Source organism: Cyrtonyx montezumae, unplaced genomic scaffold (genome assembly GCF_038088225.1).
Source record: "Cyrtonyx montezumae isolate F1298 unplaced genomic scaffold, pur_monq_1.0 scaffold_29, whole genome shotgun sequence".
Lineage (NCBI taxonomy): Eukaryota > Metazoa > Chordata > Aves > Galliformes > Odontophoridae > Cyrtonyx > Cyrtonyx montezumae.
This window is the reverse complement of record NW_027072033.1, coordinates 10757209-10780027: the sequence shown is the minus strand read 5'-3', so window position 1 is coordinate 10780027 and position 22819 is coordinate 10757209. Positions and strand designations below refer to the sequence as shown.

At 40.0% G+C, this 22819-nt stretch overlaps 1 protein-coding gene across 11 annotated transcripts in view; it reads left to right on the top strand.

The window, feature by feature from the left end:
• The window catches only part of NRG1 (neuregulin 1), a 181511-nt gene extending 164197 nt beyond the window's left edge, over positions 1 to 17314 (top strand). For 6 of the 11 annotated variants that reach the window (XM_065740719.1, XM_065740717.1, XM_065740722.1 and 3 more), the window contains 5 exons: positions 8391 to 8493; positions 12315 to 12441; positions 13539 to 13669; positions 14143 to 14346; positions 16193 to 17314. In XM_065740719.1, coding sequence (XP_065596791.1) covers positions 8391 to 8493; positions 12315 to 12441; positions 13539 to 13669; positions 14143 to 14346; positions 16193 to 16838 — 1211 coding nt within the window. In that variant the 3' untranslated portion in view covers positions 16839 to 17314. Of the gene's footprint in view, positions 1 to 4154; positions 4179 to 8390; positions 8494 to 12314; positions 12442 to 13538; positions 13670 to 14142; positions 14347 to 16192 lie in introns of all 11 variants that reach the window. The other 5 variants (XM_065740714.1, XM_065740720.1, XM_065740713.1 and 2 more) reach the window with 2 other exon arrangements.
• The last annotated feature ends 5505 nt before the right edge of the window (positions 17315 to 22819 follow it).

Genomic DNA, 22819 nt, shown 5'->3' with positions numbered 1-22819 from the left:
TCTTTTCTGTGCATTGCAATAAAAAGTACAGTTAATCTTTTTTCATCAGGGAGAACAATTTAAAAAGAGATGCAATAAAAGTATGAGATCCATTGTTTGCTGATGAATTCACCCAGAGAACCATGGAAGAACTATATGACAGACTCATTTCCTTACCCAGAAAGGAGTGTGGTGTGTGTGTGTGTGTGAGAGAGAGAGAGAGAGAGGTGGATTTTCCCTCCTCCTTAGTTGTTCAGAATCCAAACACTGACTGGGATTTTTAAAGGCATTTTTGGGCATCCGACACCAACCTGAGATTTTCTGAAGTTGCCATGTAGGCAATAAAGGCATAGATAAAGGCATAGATGCCCTGGCCTTGCAGCAGGAGTGTATGTACTTAAGCCAGTCCAGTACAGCTTTCCTTGAAATGCCCTGGCAGAAGCACATACAAATACATACCCCAGAACTGTCTGAGAACCCCACGCAGTGGCTATTGGACTCTGGCATTTCAGTCTATGGTGCATCTGCCTTATAACTTCAGATTTCTTAAGTTACTACAAATCTTAAAATGACATTTTTTCAAAGAGTCTAATGAGGACACATTCATATTTAAGCAGAAAAATTAAATGAGGAAGCATTCTTAGCATTACACCCACACACAGGTACAAGAATGTAATATGTTGTATGTAACATAAGGGGGGCTTGTACTGGAAGCTCTTTTCAGTCAAACATATTTGGAGCTGAAAAGCAAGCTTGTATTTTGCACCAAGTGTTGCAGGTTATTAATTTAATTAAGCTCTCTTGATGTAGCTTTTGAAAATCAGAACAAATCAGGACCAGGAGGAAACAAAAATTTATAAGTCAACTATACAGTGAAATCTAATCATTTTAATTTCAGAGTGGTCTTCTTTTTGTTTAGAAAGGAAGGTTCCGTTGTTTCCTCGTCAAGTACACCTACTTTTGAGCTGTCAGTAACTTGAAGATGTTGAGAAAAAGCTAGCTTCCAGAGTATATTGTTGGGTCCTGAAGTTACTTGCAGAAGACCTTTTTCAAGATCAGAACTAAGCTAATGCTTAACATTTTGAAAATCCCTTTGAAAACAGAGGATATAAGACTCAGTGGTTTGTCTTATCACTGATTTATTTAGCCCTTGAGTAGGTAGCTATCATGGTACACTAAAAACAGGTAAAAAAGAAATAGTAGTTAGGTAGGCCTCCCTTTTAAGAAAACTTCACCAGTAGACTTTCCTTTCTGACAGTTGAAATTTAAGCACAGCTTGTGTGATGGAAACTACTGGAAGGCACATGTGTCTATTGACTGTCCCTTGGCTTCCAGCTTTGCAAAACTGTAGGACATCCTGTTATGTCCAAGACATGATTGTTGTTAGGGTCCTCACTGACACAGTCATCTTCAGCACTGCATCTACACAGTTACTCCCTTGGTACTTCCCATCACTGCAGACAAAAGGAAAATCAAGAACTGTCTTCTATTTGCTCATCCTGGAAGCTTGCCTGATAAACCCTGTAACATCCTTTCCATGAGCAGAGTAGTTATACTTTCTACCAGGTATTTTCCTTCTGCCAGGTATTTTTCCAAAGAGCTTTTCCAATGAGGAAGGGCATATATTAGAGATGCACAGGAGGTGGTAACTTCAAATATATTAAGGGTGTTAACCAGGAGTTCATGCTGCACTCAGAGATGTCAAAAGATACTAAAACACCAGAAGGCTTTTTTCCTGCAGTGACTTTTAAGGCTCATGGTCCACCAATTTTCTTAAAATATAAAAAGATGGCCCGTAGAAGCATTACAAAAATATCTACTATATCTATACTTTTTCTGTAGCTATGGATTAGAGCTCTTATACCAACACTGTAGTGCAGAACAATCCTTGGACTGAGAAATATAGTCTTGGATTAATAAGACACTTATTTAGAGCATAATCACAGGTAAACAGTTTGTCCTTTTGAAAAACTCAGATGGGCCAGGGACCTTATTCAAAGGTCTTGGTGACTTAGTTCTTCACTGGCTAATACTTCTATATATATTGTGAATACAGAACAACTTGTACGGACTATGGGCAGACTCAGGAATTAATTGAATGTAGTCCCTGTACTTCTGAAGGCAAGCATTTCAGCATGAGTCACTGGTTTGATTTGTGATCATTTCAGATATTTAGTGAGCAAGAGAGCAATCTCAAGAGAGTTAGTGGGATATTTTTGTTTAGATAGGTCTGCCACATAATCTTAGAATGTATTTGGCTGAGAGATTAAAGGATGAATCATGCAAAAGTTCAGTAAAACAATGAAAATCTGGAGGGATCCTGTAACAGTGTCATTTTGTCAGTCTTTCCACATACATAAACTACAGCTCTTCATAGGTCACTTTTTCTGCCATTCTGTTAGTTGAATGGCAGAACTCTATGAAGTTGATCCAAATGGGTTGATCTCTCTGTCAGATGTGTCCCAGGCTGCCATCCACTTAATTCTGTAGGACAGCCACTCTAAAATCTTGACTGCCTAGTGGCTTTGGTACTGCTGTCATGAATGCATCATGCAGTTCTAGAAGAGCCTGTATGTTGCAGCGTTTCCTGCCATCATATCCTGTAGACAGTAGACACAATATATCCAATGAGCTGCAGTACTAAGTCACTTCATGGCGAAAACCCTGCATTCTAAGCTTTATTTCACCCAATTCTGCTCCACAAAAAATCATATCTGAAACAGAAAATGATTAGTTAAAAATAATTAATTGCATTTCATTTTAGTGTATATGTATAAATACTGAATAAAAAACACATTGTCTAATAAATATGTAGCAATATTGGTTTAAGTAGGAAAAGATCAAAAGTGATGACCTGTTTATAAATCCTGAACTGCTGGTATATTCTGCTTGCTTTTAATCATGTCTAGGCAATGTACCTAGAAATAACAAAGATAAATAAGAACTGTTTTATATCTAGTTTTGAATAAGTGATGCATGTTTCTTCAGCGTGTTTTCTTATTAGGGCTTTCAGACAGAATATATTCCCATTGTAAGTACCAATTTCCCACTGAATTATTTCAAATAGAAACTGCATGATATGAATGATTTCCTCCCAGATTAAATTACATCCAGGCAAGGATTTTTACATATAATTAAGCATAAATACAGCAATACATATGCATGGGCATGTCGTTCATTTTATCAAAGACTTAACTGAGCTTTCTATGTAACTAATGTATATAATTAGTTGTGTTCATGTAGGCATGTAGAAATGGCTCTTTAGGAAGAGATCTAGGTGGATTCCAGCTTACTTAACCCTTAAAATATTACTGATTGGCAGGAAAGAATTGTCATTTTCAGTGAGTACAAAAATCCATTTGATTAGAAAATTAGGATTGAATTTAAATTGCAAAGCATTCAAAGACAAAGAAAATGAGAACTGATGTGGTTATAGAGTTGGACCCATGGGAAGGATCTCCTAGGGCACATGGAGGATGGAGGTACCAGGGCATGGGAGTGCTAATTTTGGCAGGTGATATGGTTGTAACTGCGTTAGTCCCTTCACCCTTGGGAGCATACAGCCAGCCAATGGGTAATTCTGATGAAGGCAAGGGAAAGGGACTGGCTCCTTTTCTTCCAGAGATAAGAGCCCTGCTGAAGTCAGTTTGCAATGCTGAGAAAGGGTCCTACTGCCTAGCAAGTAGTCCCAGCCACCAGCTGACAAGTGCAAGGATCCACACAAGCAGGACGAGAGCAGGGACAGAGGTGGGGCTCCACACAGCGCATCTGTCAGGGGACACTGCTCCTTGTAAGCCACCCTGTGACCTAATGCTCCCATCTGAAAACAACCAGCCATTTCACATGGCATTCTCAAGCAATAGCTCCCTTCATCTCAGTAAAATCTGTAAGGGTTAATGATTCCTGCTGTGTTCACTACACTTGGGGTGTTCACATAGCCTATACATATTTTGGTATTTTACAGAAGCTCTGGTGGTCAAGTAGCTCTCAGGGGCTCACAGCCACTGCCTATTTAACTACATGCCCCTTTCTCCTGTTTCACATGCAGACACAGAAAAGCCATAATAGTCATATGTAATTTGTTTTTTGAGTACAATGTATTGCTCTTTTCTGAAACTTTTTCCTTTTTCTTTCTTCTTTTTTTTTTTTTTTTGGTCAACTTTCTGCATTGGCAGAGCATCTTGGGATTGAATTTATGGGTATGAACCAATCATTCCTTATAGTCTGCAGATTTTAGAGCCTGAGAGATAAAACCTTTTTTTTTCCCTCCCCTTTTCGATTCTTAACTGATTTCTTTATGCTTTAGAAGGGATCATACAGCTATAACAACAGCCATTATCAAGATGTTAGTGGAGATCAGCTCACTAAAATTGTAATAGTAATAGGATATTCCAGATCTAAGTAGTTCCTGGAATTACTGAAGTAATTTTAGTATAGTGTATATTCATTTTTATGCAGTGTAATTTTGTCTAGTTTTGATTTTTCCTTTTGAGTTCTTCTACAGTTGCCAGATTTTGGAAAACTGAAAGCATTAAGCAAAGCAACTAACTAGTCTTTAAAAAGGGATGTTCTGTTATAGGCAATTGAAATTCTGCAAATTTACAGCTTTGAGCTCTGTTTTCCAAGCAAAGTTTTATGTCTAAGCATACAACTAGGTATATAAATAGGATGCATATACAAAGGTGTAAATGATATGCATGTATACATATATTTCTAGGTCTGTAAATAAGCACTGAACTGAAAGTTATTTAGTAACTTAAACATAGGTTTAAACACAGGAAGTAAGCAGATCCTGAAGTCAGCATATATGTTCAGTATTTCTAATAACAAACTCAGTAATTGCACTGAACCAAGAACTTTGGAATTGGGTAGTATTACTCTTAAGTAAAGATTATAAAAATACATCTTCAGGTCCTCTTCATGAAGAGACTGTGCATACCCCACTAACATTTAGTGAGCAGGAATGTGAATAATGCATCTCTTCAGTAGGCTAACTCTTGGAATTCAGTTCAGGTTTAGTATGGAGTCTCCTGTAACTATTGGCAAATGAGAAGAACTAGGCACTGATGGTTTTCATACAGTATTAGTTCATATACTTATTAAAAATGCTCACGTAAAATGTCATTTGCTTAACGGAGAAACCGTTACAAGTCAGATGATCTCTCACAGCCCAGTTTACTATTAATATCACAAGGTAATATTAATTATAAATCATAAACAGTAAATTGTATTATACAATACATGGCTACATTAACATATGAGAAATTATATTAAAATCCTTTAAAAATCTAACTTACAAATCTTGCTCTCTATGCCAGTAGAACTATCTCTTGGAACAGAAGTCTTTAAACATTAAAACAAAAACAAAAACCAACACTAGAGACCTGTAAAAAGAAAAGCTTTAAAATAGAGCAAATTTAAGACATTATCAATTATGTATAAATTAGGCTGAAGTAAAATTACATACTGAGTATGTTTGAAGGGCTGTGCATAGAGGGGTTTACTATCTTCAATTTTGGAAACTTGGCAATTCCAAACCATGGAGTCATAGAATACTCCAGAGGCCTACTTGTGTCTCTGGGCTGTGGGTGCTGCTGCTACGGACATTTAGGAATGCTTGGCAAGTCTGAGATCTGCCAGGCCCCCAGAGCTTGCCAGCTCTTCTGTGGATCCACTTCTCCCCACATTCTGGGGAGGACATGGCAGCACTGCTGCTCATGAATGTCCCATTCAGCTTTGTCCTAGCTCTGACAGATGTGGGAGGCAATTTATCCCTTTGAAAGCAGGTCCTCAGAAATCCACAAACTCACAGATGTGGCAGTGCGAGAATCATTGCTCACAGCTTTACCTGTTGCCTGATTCTCTCACTGCACCCTCCTTCCATACAAGCCCAGGAGAGTCCACTCACAGGCAGCAAGCATTAGCAATGTTATCACCGGCTTGTTTGCAACAGCCTTCATGTGCACCCTACCAAGTCAGTGCAGTTTATCTTGAGTATAAACAACCAAGGAGACTTTCCACTGTTGACTTAATCCTACTCCTCTCCCTTCCCATCAAAGGAAAATTGATTGAAATGTATTTATTCATTTTGCTTTACAAGCTAACAGCTATTACAACAACAACAACAACAACAACAACAACAAAAAGAAAAGAAAAAAGAAAAAGAAAAAAAGGAAAAGTAGCTTGAAAGCATTTCAAATTTGCCCCTAAATTCCTTAGTGTAATTATCCTGTTTCCTGTGACATCCTTGTAATGCACCATTTCCATGGCTAACTAATAAGCGCTTTCAAAAGGGACATAAATGGGAATGGGATCAAGTGCCACTAACTAGCCTAGGTGAGAAGTTATGCTGTATGAGAAATCCCTTCAGACTTTGCTTCAGCCTTTTTGTTTGTTTGTCCCTGAGCATTTCTTAACTCTTTTCTAGAATCAAGCATGCTATGCCAGGCCTGCAGTTTATTTTTCAACCCTTTGTCTTTCCCTGTTTTTCCCCTTCCTCTTTTTGTCCTCATTTGATTTGAATATTCAACCTTTTCCTACTTCCCTTTTTTTGACTTTCTGTTCTTGGACTTATATTTCTTTTCTTTAATACATTTTTGCAGCATCCTAGTTTTACCAAACTCACTTATTCTCCCCACCCCCTTGTTAATAGTCCGTGCTATTAATTTTGTTTGACAGTGCTCATGACCTGTTTGCTTGTGTTTTGGTCTACAGTGGGTTTGGCTTGTAGGAAAAATTGTTTCTATGGGAAGGTGCATTGTATCAGAGAAATGAAGAGAGAAATTTCTTCTCACTTGGCTATTTGTTGTCTGAAAGATTTGCCATCTGTCCTGAATCTCAGCAGTGAGTAGCTGCTTTGAGACTGGGAAGACTGGGAAGGCTAATAGTGTATCTTTTCCAAATCTTAGCACTGGATATTGGGTCGTATCTGTGCTGGCACCTTGCCATGCATCAACAGTTGGCCACAACATTTATTAAATTAATTAACAGTTATTCTAGATAAGTGAATTACAGTGACTGGAAGCACATTTCTGAAGCAAAGGCTTCAGCAATCCCATCACCATCTCAGCATTTAGGATAGACAGCTATCATCTTTATTACGCAAAACTCCACATAAATACCAGGATTTAAATCCCTTGCTGTTCCTGCTCAGAGTCATAGTACCCTGGCCTCAAATCTTTCTCAGAAAAGAAAGTAGGTGTGGTCCTGTAAGCTGTCAAAAATTTCAGTCCTGAGCTCATCCCTGTACGCCTTTGTGACTGTAATTTTTAGACCAAACTAAATAAGGACAGCAAACACTCCAGAGGAATAAATGCTCCCTCCTCAATAAAGAAGGTTTTCTGCTAAGCTAACATGAGAGGCACCTTTTCTGGCTGGTACTTTTTTCATTTCTGAGATGAAGTATTACGTTCCATAATGATTTTTTCTACCAAACTCCTTTAAGCTCCTTCCAGGTCAGTATTTAAGAGATTTTGAGCTTGAACAGAAACTCACAGCTTATGTAATGTTTCCCCTGTACAACACACACTGATGTTCTGTGCCAAGAATGGTGGAAGCTGGAATGCAAGAGTAGATCCAATCCAAACATTACTGGTGCTACTGATGTCTTTATAATAGTAAAATATATCTCATGAATGAGATCAGCAAGAAGTTCTCATCACTGAGCAAGTTGCCACTCTAGATAGAGCAGTTCCTTGGCTAGATATGAAGAGATGCAAGTGAAAATGTAACATTTATCTGATACAAGACACTTCTTGTTGTTGATATTGCTATGTTTTTTGAGGGGCATGGGAGAAACCCTATGACTAGAGCTTAAAATATATATTCGTTTCCAATGGTAATATGATTACAAGCCAAGCTCATTTCTCAAACATAGAAAGATATTTTGAAATCTCTCCTGTAAAGACAACTGAGATACAAGTTGGCAATGGGGCAGAGGGACATTGGTTCTGAAAGCAGTCCAAAAAAGGTAGCAGGACAATAAATTTATCTAAAAGGTCTATAAAATTTGCTTTTTTTTCAGCTGTCTTTGCAGAGTGAAACTTCCTAAGCATTTGCAGATTTCTGTTATTATATGTTATTACATTAGTGTTGCACTTTTATTTCCAGCAAATGCTGAGTGTTTTTCAGTTGTGACATTTTCTCTTAGATATTATCATTGTTGTCTTAAACAAAGAGATTACTTTTGACTGTAATTGTAAGGATGATCACTCACGCCTCAAGTTGTGTAAGCTTACAGTGCAGTCCTGTTCTTGCAGTCAACAATGAGTTTGCCTGAAGTGTGGTGGCTGTGTTTTGGTGTGGCTGTGTGAATCTGTGCAGTGGTATGTAGCATGTCAGCGGTTAACTATATGTTCTTTGCCTAGCCATCCTCCATGTTGTGACCTTCTATTGTTTTTGTCCCTTTCTAGAAGCTGAGGAACTGTACCAGAAACGGGTGCTGACCATAACTGGCATTTGCATTGCTCTTCTAGTAGTTGGCATCATGTGTGTGGTGGCCTACTGCAAAACCAAGTAAACTTTTCAATTTTATACATTTGATGGTTAATCAGGGCCTTCTCAGTTGACTGTAGCTTCTACTTCTTTGAGCATAAGGTGTTAACTGGGTTTTTCCAGAGTTGAACTGAAGAGAGAGCCCAGTGATCAGGGTTCTGTGGTTCAAGCAAGGAGGGTGCAGGTCTCCATGTCAGTCAGCAATCTGAAAATAAGACAGGTATCTGAAAGATCTCTCACTATTCATATGTGACTCATCAACTTATAATTCCTTTATCACACATTCATGTTTATTCCCAGCTGGATGGGAGCAAATACCAACAGTGGAATCATGTTGCTAGCCAGCAGTAAATGTTAAAGATCAGCCTAGTGTGTTTATACTCGAGAACAAGATTAACAGTGTTAAGAGTTAGTAAACAGCAAGAACCAAAGAACCGAATGTGAAAGCACTCCCAATTAAAAAGTAGATGCTTTAATGCATTCTTTGAGTCTGTGAATTACTGGGGGTGACTCTCAAATATCCATGAGACATTTGGGACCATAAATTATACTAAACATCAGCAGGATTTATGCTGCCAAAATTTTTGGTTGCCCTTATAAATCTTCACACCAAAACACAGAAAACCTTTGTCATTTGTATATACATATAGATCTACTGTTGCAAGGCCTGTCTAGCAACTGGGTTGTTAGTTTTCCTTGCAAGGCCTACCAGTAATGTATGTGCTAAAAGCCTGGGGTGGAGGGGATCATTTACCCCTTTAATGAGTGCAGCTACCCACATGCAGTGCCTACCCACAACCTTTGTGCCAGTGGTTAGCTAGGAACTGAGAACCACTGAACATGAATAAAGAATCAGATCAATTACTCATTTTGGAAATGGGAGCAGCCAAACCCATTATAACAAAATATTTTGTGATCCAAAGTTCATTGAAATCAGCTAAGGCATCTCTATGGCTTTAAACAAACATTCAATCAGGGTTCTGAGGTACAGTTTATTATATGCAAAATACCCCCATTGTGGATGCTGTGTCACAGTTTGTCCCAGATATCACTGCTAGCCAAAATTAAAAGCACTTTCAAACACAGCTGGTTTGAATGAAAGTAAGCTGCCAGTTCATGGACCTTCAAATGCAGCACTGATACCAGACTGCTGTCAGTCAGATATTCCCTATAGGCCATTTCTTCCTGGTAGACAAAAACCTAGCAGAAATCCCGGTATGGTGTCAGGAAAACATATAAAATAAAATTAAATGGCTTTGATTTTGTAGGTCTCCTTGTAAGAGATGCTACAGGTCAAATGCTAAGGCAACAACTTCTAGCAGTGAGTCTCAATTCAGAAAGGCGTTGTAGGCAAGTCATGTATGTTAACAAGGCTCTTCAGAATTAGTGAGGCACGTATTAGCATTCCCATTACTCTTTCTCCTCAGTTTCCTAGAGGAATATGTTTTTTTTTAGCTAATTCTTTTTACTAGAGCAACACATGGCACACATGGAAGTACACAAAATGAAAATATAATGGTCACTGAAGTTGGGAAGTAATGTGGGTACATTACAGGGATAGATTCCAAAGCAATGAGTGCCAGGATATCAGCCCCATAGACATTGAATCAAAACTCCTTCAAGAACTCACTTTACCTACCAACTAGGGGGACTTAGATCAACCTCAGCTACCATCAACAGAGCTCCAAGGTCCCATGGAAGGGTACTGTGGTTACCAAGTTAAACATGTATTTGCAACTTCTCAGCCCATGCTGGCTTTTCTGGTGACTACCTCTCTGCCATGCACCCTCCATTCACCTTACCTGTGCATCCTAACATGATGCCTGGGGAGCTGTGACTTAGTTGTCCTCCAAACACAAAGCCCATGTGAACCAGGGACTCTGTCCTGCTGAGACAAATGTATTTCCAAGGCAGCTGTGTCTGTTTACACCATTCATGTGGAGTGATATAAATCAAATGTCTTCCACTGTCCAGGTCCAGAAATATGGTTAGAATATTTAAAATGCAGTGTGTCAAGCTATTTGTCTTTTTAAGCTTCACTAGCTATCAAGCTTCAATATACTATTTTCCTTACCCACTCCTTTTTGGGAAACTTGAAATCGTCCCCTTGAGTTCAAAACAGGATTGAAAATGTTTATGTCTTACCATATTCTATTCCACCAAAAATATCTGTACTTCTGCATAAAGCTTAGGGAACTGAGAGTATTTCAGCTCTTACCACAGCCAAGGTGATGCAGTGTACTGGAGCTTGCATCCTCCCTTCACTTTCTTGGATTCTGTGGCAGAATGGTGAAAGTTCTCCATAATCAAGCAAAACTAGGGATAAATTAAGCCTGAAATTGAATAGCACTCTTCTCAATCATTTATTTTTGTATTTAGTGCATTCTGTGTAGCCTTCACAGCACCAGCTTTTGGTATGCTGCAAGTTTTATTACTGTTGGCTCATAGTGATGTCCTGAAAAGAACTTCTGAGGTGTGCTGAAAGTTCATAAGTTCATAAGTTCATAAGTTCATAAGGTTGGAAAGGACCTATAAGATCATCTAGTCCAACCATCCTCCTATCACTATCTCTACCCAACTACTAAATTAAGTCCTTTAGCACCTCATCTAAACGCTTCTTGAACAGTGCTAGGGATGGTGCCTCAACCACCTCCCTAGGCAGGCCATTCCAGTGCCTGACCACTCTTTCAGAAAAGAAATGCTTCCTCAGGTCTAATCTAAATCTTCCCCGGCGCAACTTGTGGCCATTCCCTCTCGTCCTGTCATTACTTATCAGGGAGAAGAGACCTACCCCCTCCTCACCACAACCCCCCTTCAGGAAGTGGTAGAGTGCAATAAGGTCTCCTCTGAGCCTCCTCTTCTCCAGACTGAACAATCCCAGCTCCCTCAGCCGCTCCTCATAAGACTTGGATCCGCAAGTGGGCAAGGAGCAGCTGAAGATAGGCCACAATTAGCCAGAGACCGAATCAGACAGAGACCATGACCATAGTAGAAAATACTGATGGTTCTCCTGCATGTATTAACAACCACCTAGTAATCACTAGGTTCCAGAATTAATCTGATGTTGCTTCCAGAGCTGCCAGGACGGCTGCAGTCTCAGGCATACCTCATTACACCCACTAACTTGGTAATATTTCTGAGGCTGTCTCTGCACCCTTAGCTTCTTTAACATGTCTGTATGTTTGAAGCACATCACCAGGGTAAGGATATCAATCCCACAAAAAATCCATAGCTGCAGTATCACAAATTAGCCCCAGTTTTAGCAATGTTTTTTAAATTTTGCCACTGTTAGATACCTCAGCATGCCTGTGATCAAAAGCAAAGCCAAAGAGAAAGCAGAAAACAGGCTGCTGGTACACACTTGCCACTACAGCCAACGGCCATGTGAAGGCTCTGACGTGAAGGCCACCCTATGCAGACTGGCATCTCCCTGTTTAGCAGAGAAGTGAGGCCAAGCAGGTTGTCAGAAGCCTGAGCATGGCTGTGGAGACATGGCAAGATGATGGGGTTAAAATCCTTTCTCCTTCCCTCTGAAGTGCAGCAAAGAGCTTCCCCTGAGACAGAGTAGCTTGGAAATGGCTTCTTTCTCCCTTGCACATTTGCCTGTCCCTCTGTGGCCTGCTGACTACTGCAGGGTGTCCACACATCTCTCCCTTCTGCAGGTCCCCACAGCTCCAGCTGCAACTAGTGCTGTGACCTGAGGAGTGACTCTGCGATCTTGCAGCAGTGGGAAAAGTTCTGGCAAGAACGAGTATATTATAATTAACATCATCGTCATCATGCTGAAAGACGCAGCTGTTTTTCTTTTGGCTATTAAAACCATTTCCATGTTTTGTGTACAGGAAGCAGAGGAAAAAGTTGCATGACCGACTTCGGCAGAGCCTTCGCTCAGAGAGGAACAATGTGATGAACATGGCAAATGGGCCACACCACCCCAACCCACCACCAGAGAATGTCCAGCTGGTGAATGTAAGTTTTAGTGCCTATGTTTCAGCCTTGTTTGACAGTGCCATGGCAACCACCATTCACATTATGAACTCACACTTCAGACTCCTCAACATTGTGTATTTCCAAGGAGCAGAGCTAGTTCTCATGCCCACTCCAGTTTTCCTCTCAAATGTAACAGCAATGCTAGGTGTTTTACACAAAGAGAGTGTAACAAGTTAGGCTCTATCAACTGCTGCAGCAACCTGAGAAAAGCTGGTGAACTGTTAGGGAAAATGCAGCCTTATGGTTAAAAGTCTGAGTGAAGACCTCACCTGGACAATACACTGGCTGGGGATATATGGCTGGGGCCAATAATCCACAAGTATACCCTTGCCTTTTGTCTGAAGACGACACAGAGAGAGTCATTTACCATCTAAACCTTTGTACAAGCCCCTGGTTCTGCTAAGGCTGCTAGCCTTAGCTTGGGCCAAGACACATATTTAGAAGAGCTCAGCTTGTAATATTTCTCTTCAAAAAAAAAAAATCTAAATCCAAACTCAGATTTTTAAGAGATGGAAAGCAAGGAGTTTCCCTTGAGGAAAGTAGAGACTCCTACAGTAACACTATCTGGTGAGATCAATAGGGTTCCAAGCACTTTTGTTCAGGAGATTGAGCTTCCAGCTCCGTCTCACAAGACCCTGGCTCATTCTGTAAATCATTCCTATTGCTGCAGCCATTGGCACTGAAAATAGCTATTTCCTGCCCAGATATCTATGATGCAATGAACAATTGCCACTGTTAATTTACTACTGTTGTCTTGTCCATAGGACAATAATATTTTTTATTAATATGGTACCAATGTATGGATTACCTTTCTAAGTCTCTTCTTGAGGATTTCTCATTTCTTTCCAACATATGTATGTTGTTTATGGCCTGATTGTGATGCAGCCTTTTCCTAATTTTCTTATTTATTTCTTTCCTTCTATTTTGAGTTTAGATGTGATGTGTGTACATGAGTGTGTTAGGGCAGTTTCTGCATTTCTCACCTATATTCAGGTGAGAAAGTTTGTGCTCTTGTGCACATAAGATGTGCTGTAATCTTGTAATTTGTGACACTTATATGTTGTTGTTTTTTATAGCAGTACGTTTCAAAAAACATAATCTCCAGTGAACATGTCATTGAGCGGGAAACAGAGACCTCGTTTTCCACAAGCCACTACACCTCAACAACACATCACTCCATGACAGTCACCCAGACACCTAGCCACAGGTACTGGATTGGGAAATAAAACAGCACATGTACTATCATCCTGTTGTTGCATTGAAACAGAAAAAAAGATTAAAAAAAAAAGAAAAAGAAAAATCTAAGCTTCATTTACAGTGTTTTCATGTTATGGTTGTGGTGTCATATCACCAAGATAATTTACAAATTACAATGTGCTTTGTTGAGTGAATGCCATTCCAATATTGTTAGGGTGAATTTCAGTACATGCTGATCTCTAAAGCAGTGACAGGCCTTTTGTTTTAAAGACCAATCTCTGCTACTGGAGGCAGGAATGCCCTCCTACTTTCCTTTACCCACACGTGAAGAAATTATGTCAGTGTACATGAATTCCTATAATTCTGAAAAATTTACCAGCCCTAAGGCTGTACTGCACATCCAGAGCTGCATTAGAAATCTTGCTTTCCTGTGATTAAACTTATCCTCATCTCACTCTGCTCTCTTTTCATCCTTTCTTCCAGCTGGAGTAATGGACATACTGAAAGCATTCTCTCCGAAAGCCACTCCATGCTCATCAGCTCCTCAGTGGAGAACAGTAGGCACACCAGCCCAAAAGGGCCGCGAGGCCGCCTCAGTGGCATTGGTGGGCCACGGGAAGGCAATAATTTCCTCCGGCATGCAGCTGAGACCCCTGACTCCTACCGAGACTCTCCTCACAGTGAAAGGTACCACACACCACTGCTTCCAGCTGTCAAGGTCTCCCAGAGGGTTTCCTACTTGGGACCATAGAAGGAAACCCAACAGTGATGTTCACGTGGAACATACCTTCTCTCTTTCATGAAGATGGAGAGCTTGGTAGTAGTTTGAATTCTTGGAAAAGCAATTCTTCCCTTCCTGTATCTGTTCCTAATAGCTGCAGTTCACATTTAAATAAGCATCACCAAAGTCATTTTTCAGAAATTTTCATTGTAAGTTAAAAAGGAATCTCTGACTAATTCTTGGTTACTGAGGAATTTTATTAGACACAAAAGATGAGGAGAAAGGAATGTCACCTTAAGAGGGTGAAAAATATTTTCAAGAGTACAGATATTCAACTACACCTGCTTCCTGGAGGATTCCAGATCCTAAACCCATTATCTCTTTCGAAAATTCCCCTTGACATTTTATTAAATAAAAGCAAAGTACATAACCTGTAAGCTTAACTTAAGAACTGAGGTCATTATTAGGTCAAAAGTAGCCAGAGGCATAGCAGGCCAAATTTTTTACAAGGAGGTAGTTTTTCCTCTGGAAGATTGATTCACCAATATCAAAGGTCTGCTTTGAAGTGAACCAGTTGTAAGAAAACTTTCATTGAAAAGCATTTCTCAGTTTCAGTCTGGGAAACAGAAAGACTGAGAAGAAACAAGAATTTTGAAGGAGGCTTTTATCCAAATAATCAGAGTCTGAAGAGAAAGAAAACAAATGGTTACTGGACCAATGCTTTGAGTGCTGTAAAATCACATGGGGTTTTGATGTTATGGGTTGTCCATGGTGTCAAAAATGTAGCCAGGCAATCCACAAGGAGAGTGACTTGTGTAGGAGACTTACTGTGTTTTCCAGAAAAATGAATGTGCAGCAAAAGCCATTTCAGTAATGCTCCTTCTGCTACACAAAGAACAACTGCTTGGCAGCAGGGCAGTGGACCACAGAAAAGGGCCCTCTGAATATGATTTGTGGGGCCACAAAGGACACCAAACTGCCTCTCTTACATAACATTTACCTGGCATTTACCATGCAATTCAGTTTTCAGGATAGGTGGCTCACACAACATAAGCAGCCATGGCTCCAGTCCAGCAGAGTACTTACTGTGGATTAGCTTTTGACTGTGTGACCCTTGTAATTAAATATCCTAGTTCTCATGCCTAATTCCTGGCTTGCTTGTGGCACTGAGCAATTGTACTTCTTTCCACATAGGCCAACTTGTCATGGAGGCTAGCTGCCAGTGCATAGAGCAGCACAAAGCTCTCACTATCCCTAGCAATTAAAATTAACAGAATGTGGCTCTGGATTTTGTCCAGAATTTGCTTTACTCCTTAGCCTAAGATAGTCTGGTTGCCAGGATTGGGTGAAGCTACGGGAGAATTGTGCCTCAATTCCCTTCCTCTTTTTCCTTTTATTAATTCATATGTGCCCCAGATTCTACCAGAAGTGAATGTGGCAGACATTTGAGAAAATACTTGTAAATCCATTTTGTTTCTGGCAGTTCCCCTACCACTAATTCCCATTCCTGGATTCATTCCAGGAAATTATTCTGTCAAATAATTTGCAGTATCTCCACAAATCTTCCAAAGTGAATAGATCTGGGGGCATTGCTCTGTTGGTCCTTCTCTGAAACATTTTTCACCATAATTCCAGAAGTCAAAGGTTTTATAGGCTCTTGATATAAGACTAATAGCAACAAGAATGTCTGAACTTTAATGATGTATTTGAGGCTCCTCAGTGGTTCTCTGCCCTAATCTCCACAGCTCTCATGAGCAGCCATGTTCATGTCACCACTTGTGTCTGCAACCTTCTCCCATCTCTTTTTGTCAGGTATGTCTCAGCTATGACCACACCAGCTCGCATGTCACCCGTTGATTTCCACACTCCAACTTCTCCCAAGACCCCTCCATCTGAAATGTCACCACCAGTTTCCAGCTTGACCACTTCCATTCCTTCAGTGGCAGTGAGTCCCTTCATGGATGAGGAGAGACCACTGCTATTGTTGACCCCACCGCGGCTGCGTGAGAAGTACGACAACCACCTTCAGCAATTCAACTCCTTCCACAACAATCCCACTCATGAGAGCAACAGTCTGCCACCCAGTCCTCTGAGGATAGTGGAGGATGAGGAGTATGAGACCACACAGGAGTATGAACCAGCACAGGAGCCTCCAAAGAAACTCACAAACAGCCGGAGGGTGAAAAGAACAAAGCCCAATGGCCATATTTCCAGCAGGGTGGACTCCGACACAAGCTCTCAGAGCACTAGCACTGAGAGTGAAACAGAAGATGAAAGAATAGGTGAGGATACACCATTCCTTAGCATACAGAATCCCATGGCAACCAGTCTGGAACCGGCCAGTGCATATCGGTTGGCTGAGAGCAGGACTAACCCAGCAAATCTCTTCTCCACACCAGAAGAGTTGCAAGCAAGGTTGTCCAGTGTAATAGCTAACCAAGACCCTATTGCTGTATAAGACATAAACAAAACACATAGATTCACATGTAAAACTTTATTTTATATAATGAAGTATTCCACCTTTAAATTAAACAATTTATTTTATTTTAGCAATTCCACTGATAGAAAACAAGAGAGGAAAAAGAAACTTTTATAAATTAAGTATACGTATGTACAAATGTGTTATGTGCCATATGTAGCAATTTTTTACAGTATTTCCAAAATGGGGAAAGATATCAATGGTGCCTTTATGTTATGTTATGTTGAGAGCAAGTTTTATACAGCTACAATGATTGCTGTCTCATAGTATTTTGCAAAGCCTTCTAGCCCTCAGTTGTTCTGGCTTTTTTGTGCACTGCATCATAATGACTAGATGTATGATTTGCAAGAATTGCAAAAGTCCCTGTTTGCTTGTTGCAGAATCCCCATATCTAAAAGCCCTATTATGGCACTCCCACTCTATCCAGTTCACCAGAAAATAAAAATTAAAAAAAATATATATATATATACATATATAAAAAAAAAAATTAAAAAGAAGCCTGAAAAATAATGAAAAAAAAAAAACCTGTTTTCTTCTATAAGACATATTGTTTGCTTTCTGTATATGAAGAGTTTTGTCTGCTCTCTGTCAGCCAAAAGTTTTGCTTCATTGAGCACTGGGGTAATAGATCCAACAGCATGCTACTATTAATTACAGTGGGATAACAAACAAAAGAAAACAATATAAACTTAAAAAAAAAACTGCATTAAGTAATGTTACTTATAGAAAGAAAGTAATACTGTGATTTTAAACCAAATATATTATTAATCAGAGGTCAGCTTGTAATCACTAAGAGCTGCCATTTCATTATTTTCCAGATATTAATTGTTCTAGTTATCCCTTAGAAAATGGGTTTAGGTTAGCTGTGGCTTTTAACCCAATACTCTATTTAAAATCTAAAAAAAAAATAAAAAATATAATAATAATAATAAAAAGTTTTATATTAGTTTAAGTTAATGGGGCAAATATTATAGCAAATATCTGTAACAAAACAAGGAAGAGATCTAGCTGGAAAACAAATGCCACTAATAAAGGTGCAATCAGTTTTCACCTCTATTTTTTAATGTTTATTTTTAAAATATGATTTATTCCTTTTCTCCCTTCAATTGTCTCCCTTTTCTTCTCCTCAAAAAGAACCCTGATAAGCTTCTAGCAACACCTTGTTAGCATTGCTTTTAGAATAAGGGTTGTTCTTTTATGCAGAAATTAGTTTCAGGGAAGAATTTATCTGCTGGATGGTTTAAAGTGGTAGGAAGTAGGAAGGACATAGCAAAAGCATGGAGTTCATTTATAGCTGCTTTTATTGACTCCATTGTTCAGGGTGGAGGAAACAAGGTTCATGCAGAGTCCATTTTTGAAGCCAAGCACATCATTTGGGCTAGAGCCTTACCATGTGTGGCTATTAGATATGAATGTCTTACATAGCCAGTGAAGGCCTTGAAGTCTTTGACCAGTAAAGAACAAGGGTGCTGTCAGTGCTGGAGGTGTTCAGACAGAAGCAAATGGCCTCTTCTGCACTGAACTCCTATCAGTTTAGTCAGGGTCACTCTGCCTCTTCTTTTGATTTTTGTTGTGTTCAGTTGGCACAGCATAGACTCAGGATTGATGTGGAAAATAAATGTTTTTCCTAGACTCCGGGGATTCTGAAAATGAGAACATATGTTCTACAAGTATTACTGGACTCTAAACAAGAGCCATGTCAAGAGAACAAGAATTTCAGCCGAACTACACTCATCCTTTGGGCCACATCCTGGTCCCAGTTAAATGAAATAAGTTAAAGAAGTTTTGTGATGTGTAAGTCTAAGTAACTGAAGTCCTGACTCAGTAAATTGTTCAAGCACACGCTTATGCTAATCCCAACAAAAGTTATCTTCAGCATGTGCTAGACTCCTACTGATGTATCCAGTATATACATAAAGATAAGCACGTGATTGTTTTGCTGTACACAATATCCTATAGGTTTGAGACTTGAAAGCAAAGTAAATGAAGCTCTTTATCAGGAGGATGAAAATTAGTGAGTAAAGATTCATTGTAGAGATGAAGCACATCACACTATTAAGAATATGGAGGAATCCATCTGACCACTAGAATCAACAGAAAAAAAACTAAACTCAGAATAGGAAGAAAGGACAAAGTTGGGTGCTAGGTTGTTGGCAGTAGAAGCAAAAGATCAGAAAGCTAGTACAGCTTTGGGCTACATGGTAACTAAAACAGCACTGCCTATTTGAGAACTTTATGGCAGATGGCAAAGCTTGGCAACTACAAACTGTCTGGACTCAAGTCTCTTTTTCTGTTTTTTCCCTAGCTGGCACATATTTGAATACACTTTGCCTTTGCAGATCAGAACAAAAGCTCTGTACAAATTCTAGATATCATACACTCATTTTCAATCCCTTAGTCATGCCTTTGGAGATTGCTTATCTGCAATTGCATGCAGCAGTACATCTATCTCCCCAGTAACTGTAACTAAGTAGCACAGGTGAACTTTTCTTATGCAGGCCCCCAATCTCCAAAGGACTTGTGATCTTGAGTTTCCAGAGGCACTTGAAAATCTGTATTTTTGGTAATGCTTCTGATACTGCAACAGTCCTGCAAGACAGACAAGGCAGGCAAAGAGAGCAGAGGAACAAGAGATTTGTCTCCAAATCACCCCTATTAGTGGCAGAATAGAGATGTTAATGCAGGGCTTTTGTAATGTCCTCCAGTATAGGTCACCCACAAGGCCAGCTCATATTCAAGGACCTGTGATAGCCTGGATGGATTAATCAGGATGGAAAGGTAGCTTGCTTTGAAGTGGAGTAAATTATTTTACTACCAAATAAGGTCAGTACAAAAGGAAAATCACATGTCTGGAAGCTGGATATGCACGATTTATTCAGTGTGGGGAAAGTGTCACACCTCTTCTATCGCAGTTCCTCAAGGTGTTATGCAGTCTATGCTCTACCCCCAGGTACATACAGTAGTGTGTTGTAGAGTAAGCATGAAATCAGGCTGGGGACTTCACATGGACCTAAGAACAAGAAAATACAATTGGGGATATGGCTGCCTAAGCCCTTAGGTCCTTGGGGAGAGCCCAGCCTTACAGCACAACTCATGCAACAGTGAGTTATAGGAGTTGCCCTGGCTTGGAACCCCAGAAGTGGAAGCAGGACACAGCCTCTTCCCTCTGGAGTTGTGTTTAGCATACTGTGAGAATGGTAGGCATCATCCACATCAGTTAACTTCATACCCCAAAGTTATCAAGTCTATATGGCCATAGGTTCTGCTGACAGGCTGCAGCCATCTCGAGCTGTCTTAGGTGCTGCAGACTGCAGCAGTGCACAGCAGAGCCAGCAAGTGCCTATGGGGAAAGCCAGCTCCCCTGGGGGTTGTTCACTTCATTACCTGGACCTCTGAGCTAGGCATTCTCAGTATACTCATGCCAGGTTGTTCAGAATGACCTTGTTTATTTACATGTAATTTAATTTGAGCTGTGAGCTTTCCCTGTATGTTTACTCATATGCAGAAGTTCTCCAGGATAAAAGGCTTCTTTTAAGGGTGTATAACTGGAAGATGTTGTGCACAACCTGGAGCAGCCTGCCTGTTCAGCTTGTGTAGAACATTACAGCTCCACAGAAATTTTATTATAACAGAAAAATACCTACTCCCTCCTCTTGGCCCACATATTCTCTTCCTCATCACTTGAGATACCCCAGCAACACCCAGATTTGAGAGATCGATCACTGCCTTTATCAGGAGCCAGAGAAGCCGAGTCCTCCAAAACAATACTGCATCTCCCTGCTTCTCACACACACCACAAGCAGTTACCTGAACTTCCATGATAGCAAACTTGTGTTACTTCAAAGGACATATCTCAACCTGCTGGACACTTCCTGGTTCTGCAGTGTGGCTACATACCATCAGCTGGGACTTCTAGTGAGAAACAAAAAAACGCACCTATGAAGTGCTGCAGAGGAGGGCAGACAAAGAACATGGCTAATTATCATCATTTGTAATTCTCTATTCTATTGTAAATACATCTTGTACATACTTGGATGTTTTCATCAGTTACTGTCTTTATGGATTATGTGTTAAATAAGACTTTCTTAGTTTATTGTGTAACACTGTAAATAGCATAACATCCTTTATTATTTATGCATAGTCATCTAACACGTGGAGAAAGTTATCCTCACATTATTTTAAGATATATGTCAAAAATATGTTGCATTTTTTCTTTTTGCTTTGAAAAAAAATGTAATATATCCTCTTTTTCCCCTCTTTTCCTTTAAAAGAAAAAAGAATGCTAATTTATTGTTCAGGAGAGAAAGGGGATGTAACTGAAAGGCAAACTGTTCAAAGAACATTCTATGGAAGCCACAAGCTACTGATAAACTAAAGAATTTACTGTCCCAAATACAGCAATAAGTAATTGTTGATTTATTAAGGTTTTGTTATTCATTTTCAGTAAAAGAGATGCTCAATTAAATTGTTCATGTGTTGTACTGGCACAGCTGCTGAGCAGTCTGTGTCAGGTCACATCTTTCTAGATTCAAATGTTATTGTAAAGATCTTGTTTTGCCTAGTTCCAGGTCTGCTTTGGAGGCTTTATTCATTGTGGGCCACTGTTCCCTGTGTTTTCTAGCTTTCCCTTATGGAGGTCTCTGGCAGACATTTCTGTTCCTAGGTAAAACAATCTTAGTTTCTTAGAGTGATTAGATTTACCATGACCACTGCCACCAAGGTGGGGTGGCAGGGGAGGTGGGAAAGTGGGGGCTGCTCTGTGAATGTCACCTTATTGCTCAGCGACAGTCAAAATAAACAAAACAAATGCTAGGAATTATCACAGGGTATCAGCATAACACAGTATAAATGGTTAAATGTAATCAGTGGTTTTGGTCTTCTTGTCTCAAAATGGAAATAATATTACTGGGAATGGTTTGGAGGGCAAGAAATATGGACTAATACCTGGAGACAGTGTGAAGCATGGGACACTGAGTAAACTGGGACTCGTTAGGCTGGAAGAAAGGACAGCTGAGGACTGATATCACAAAGATCTATGAAAACATATTTATCTCGTAGAGATGACTGATTGTTCAGTATCTTTTCCAATACAATTGAGGAACTTGAGTTAGCAAACAAAATTGGACACAGTATTCAAAAAGATGTGGTTCTTCACATGAGGAACAGGGAACTTGGAGAGCTCCTTCCCTCAAGAGATAGTGGACCTATAATGTTTGCATGGTCTTAAGAGGGGCCCAGATTTCAGATAGCAATCCAGTGAGGATTACTAAACTCACAGAAAGCACATGAGATTTGGGAAATATCTAAACTAAAAATAAGTGGACATTATGTAACCATGGAGTGGTTTGGGTTGGAAAGGACCTTTAAAATCATGTAGTTGCAAGAACCCTGCCTTTATCAGGAGCCAGAGAAGCCGAGTCCAGGGACATCTCCCACTACATCAGGTTGCTCGAAGTTTCATCCAGCCTGGCCTTGAATAGCTCCAGGGAAGGGACATCCATAACCTCTCTGGGCACCCTGTTCCTGTGTCTCACCATCCCCACAGTAAAGAGTTTCTTCCTATTATATAGTTTAAATACACTCTCTTCTAGTTTAAAACCATTTCCCCTCATCCTGTCACTACCTGCCTTTTTATAAAGACCCTCCTCAGCTTTCCTGTAGGCCCTCTTCAGGTACTAGAAGATCAGTATACTGCCCCCTGGAATATTCACTAAACTGAAAAGCCCCAGCTCTCTCACAAAAGATGTGATCTAGCACCATCATCATCTTCATGGCTCTCTTCTGGACATATCCAAGAGCTCCATGTATTTCTTGTGTTGGGGGCCTCAGAACTGAATGCAGTACTCCAGGTGGGGTCTCATGAAAGCAGAGTAGAGGGGCAGAATTGTCTCCCTTGACCTCATGGTCATACTTGACTTGATACAACCCAGGATACAGTTGGCCTTCTAGGCTGCAGGTGC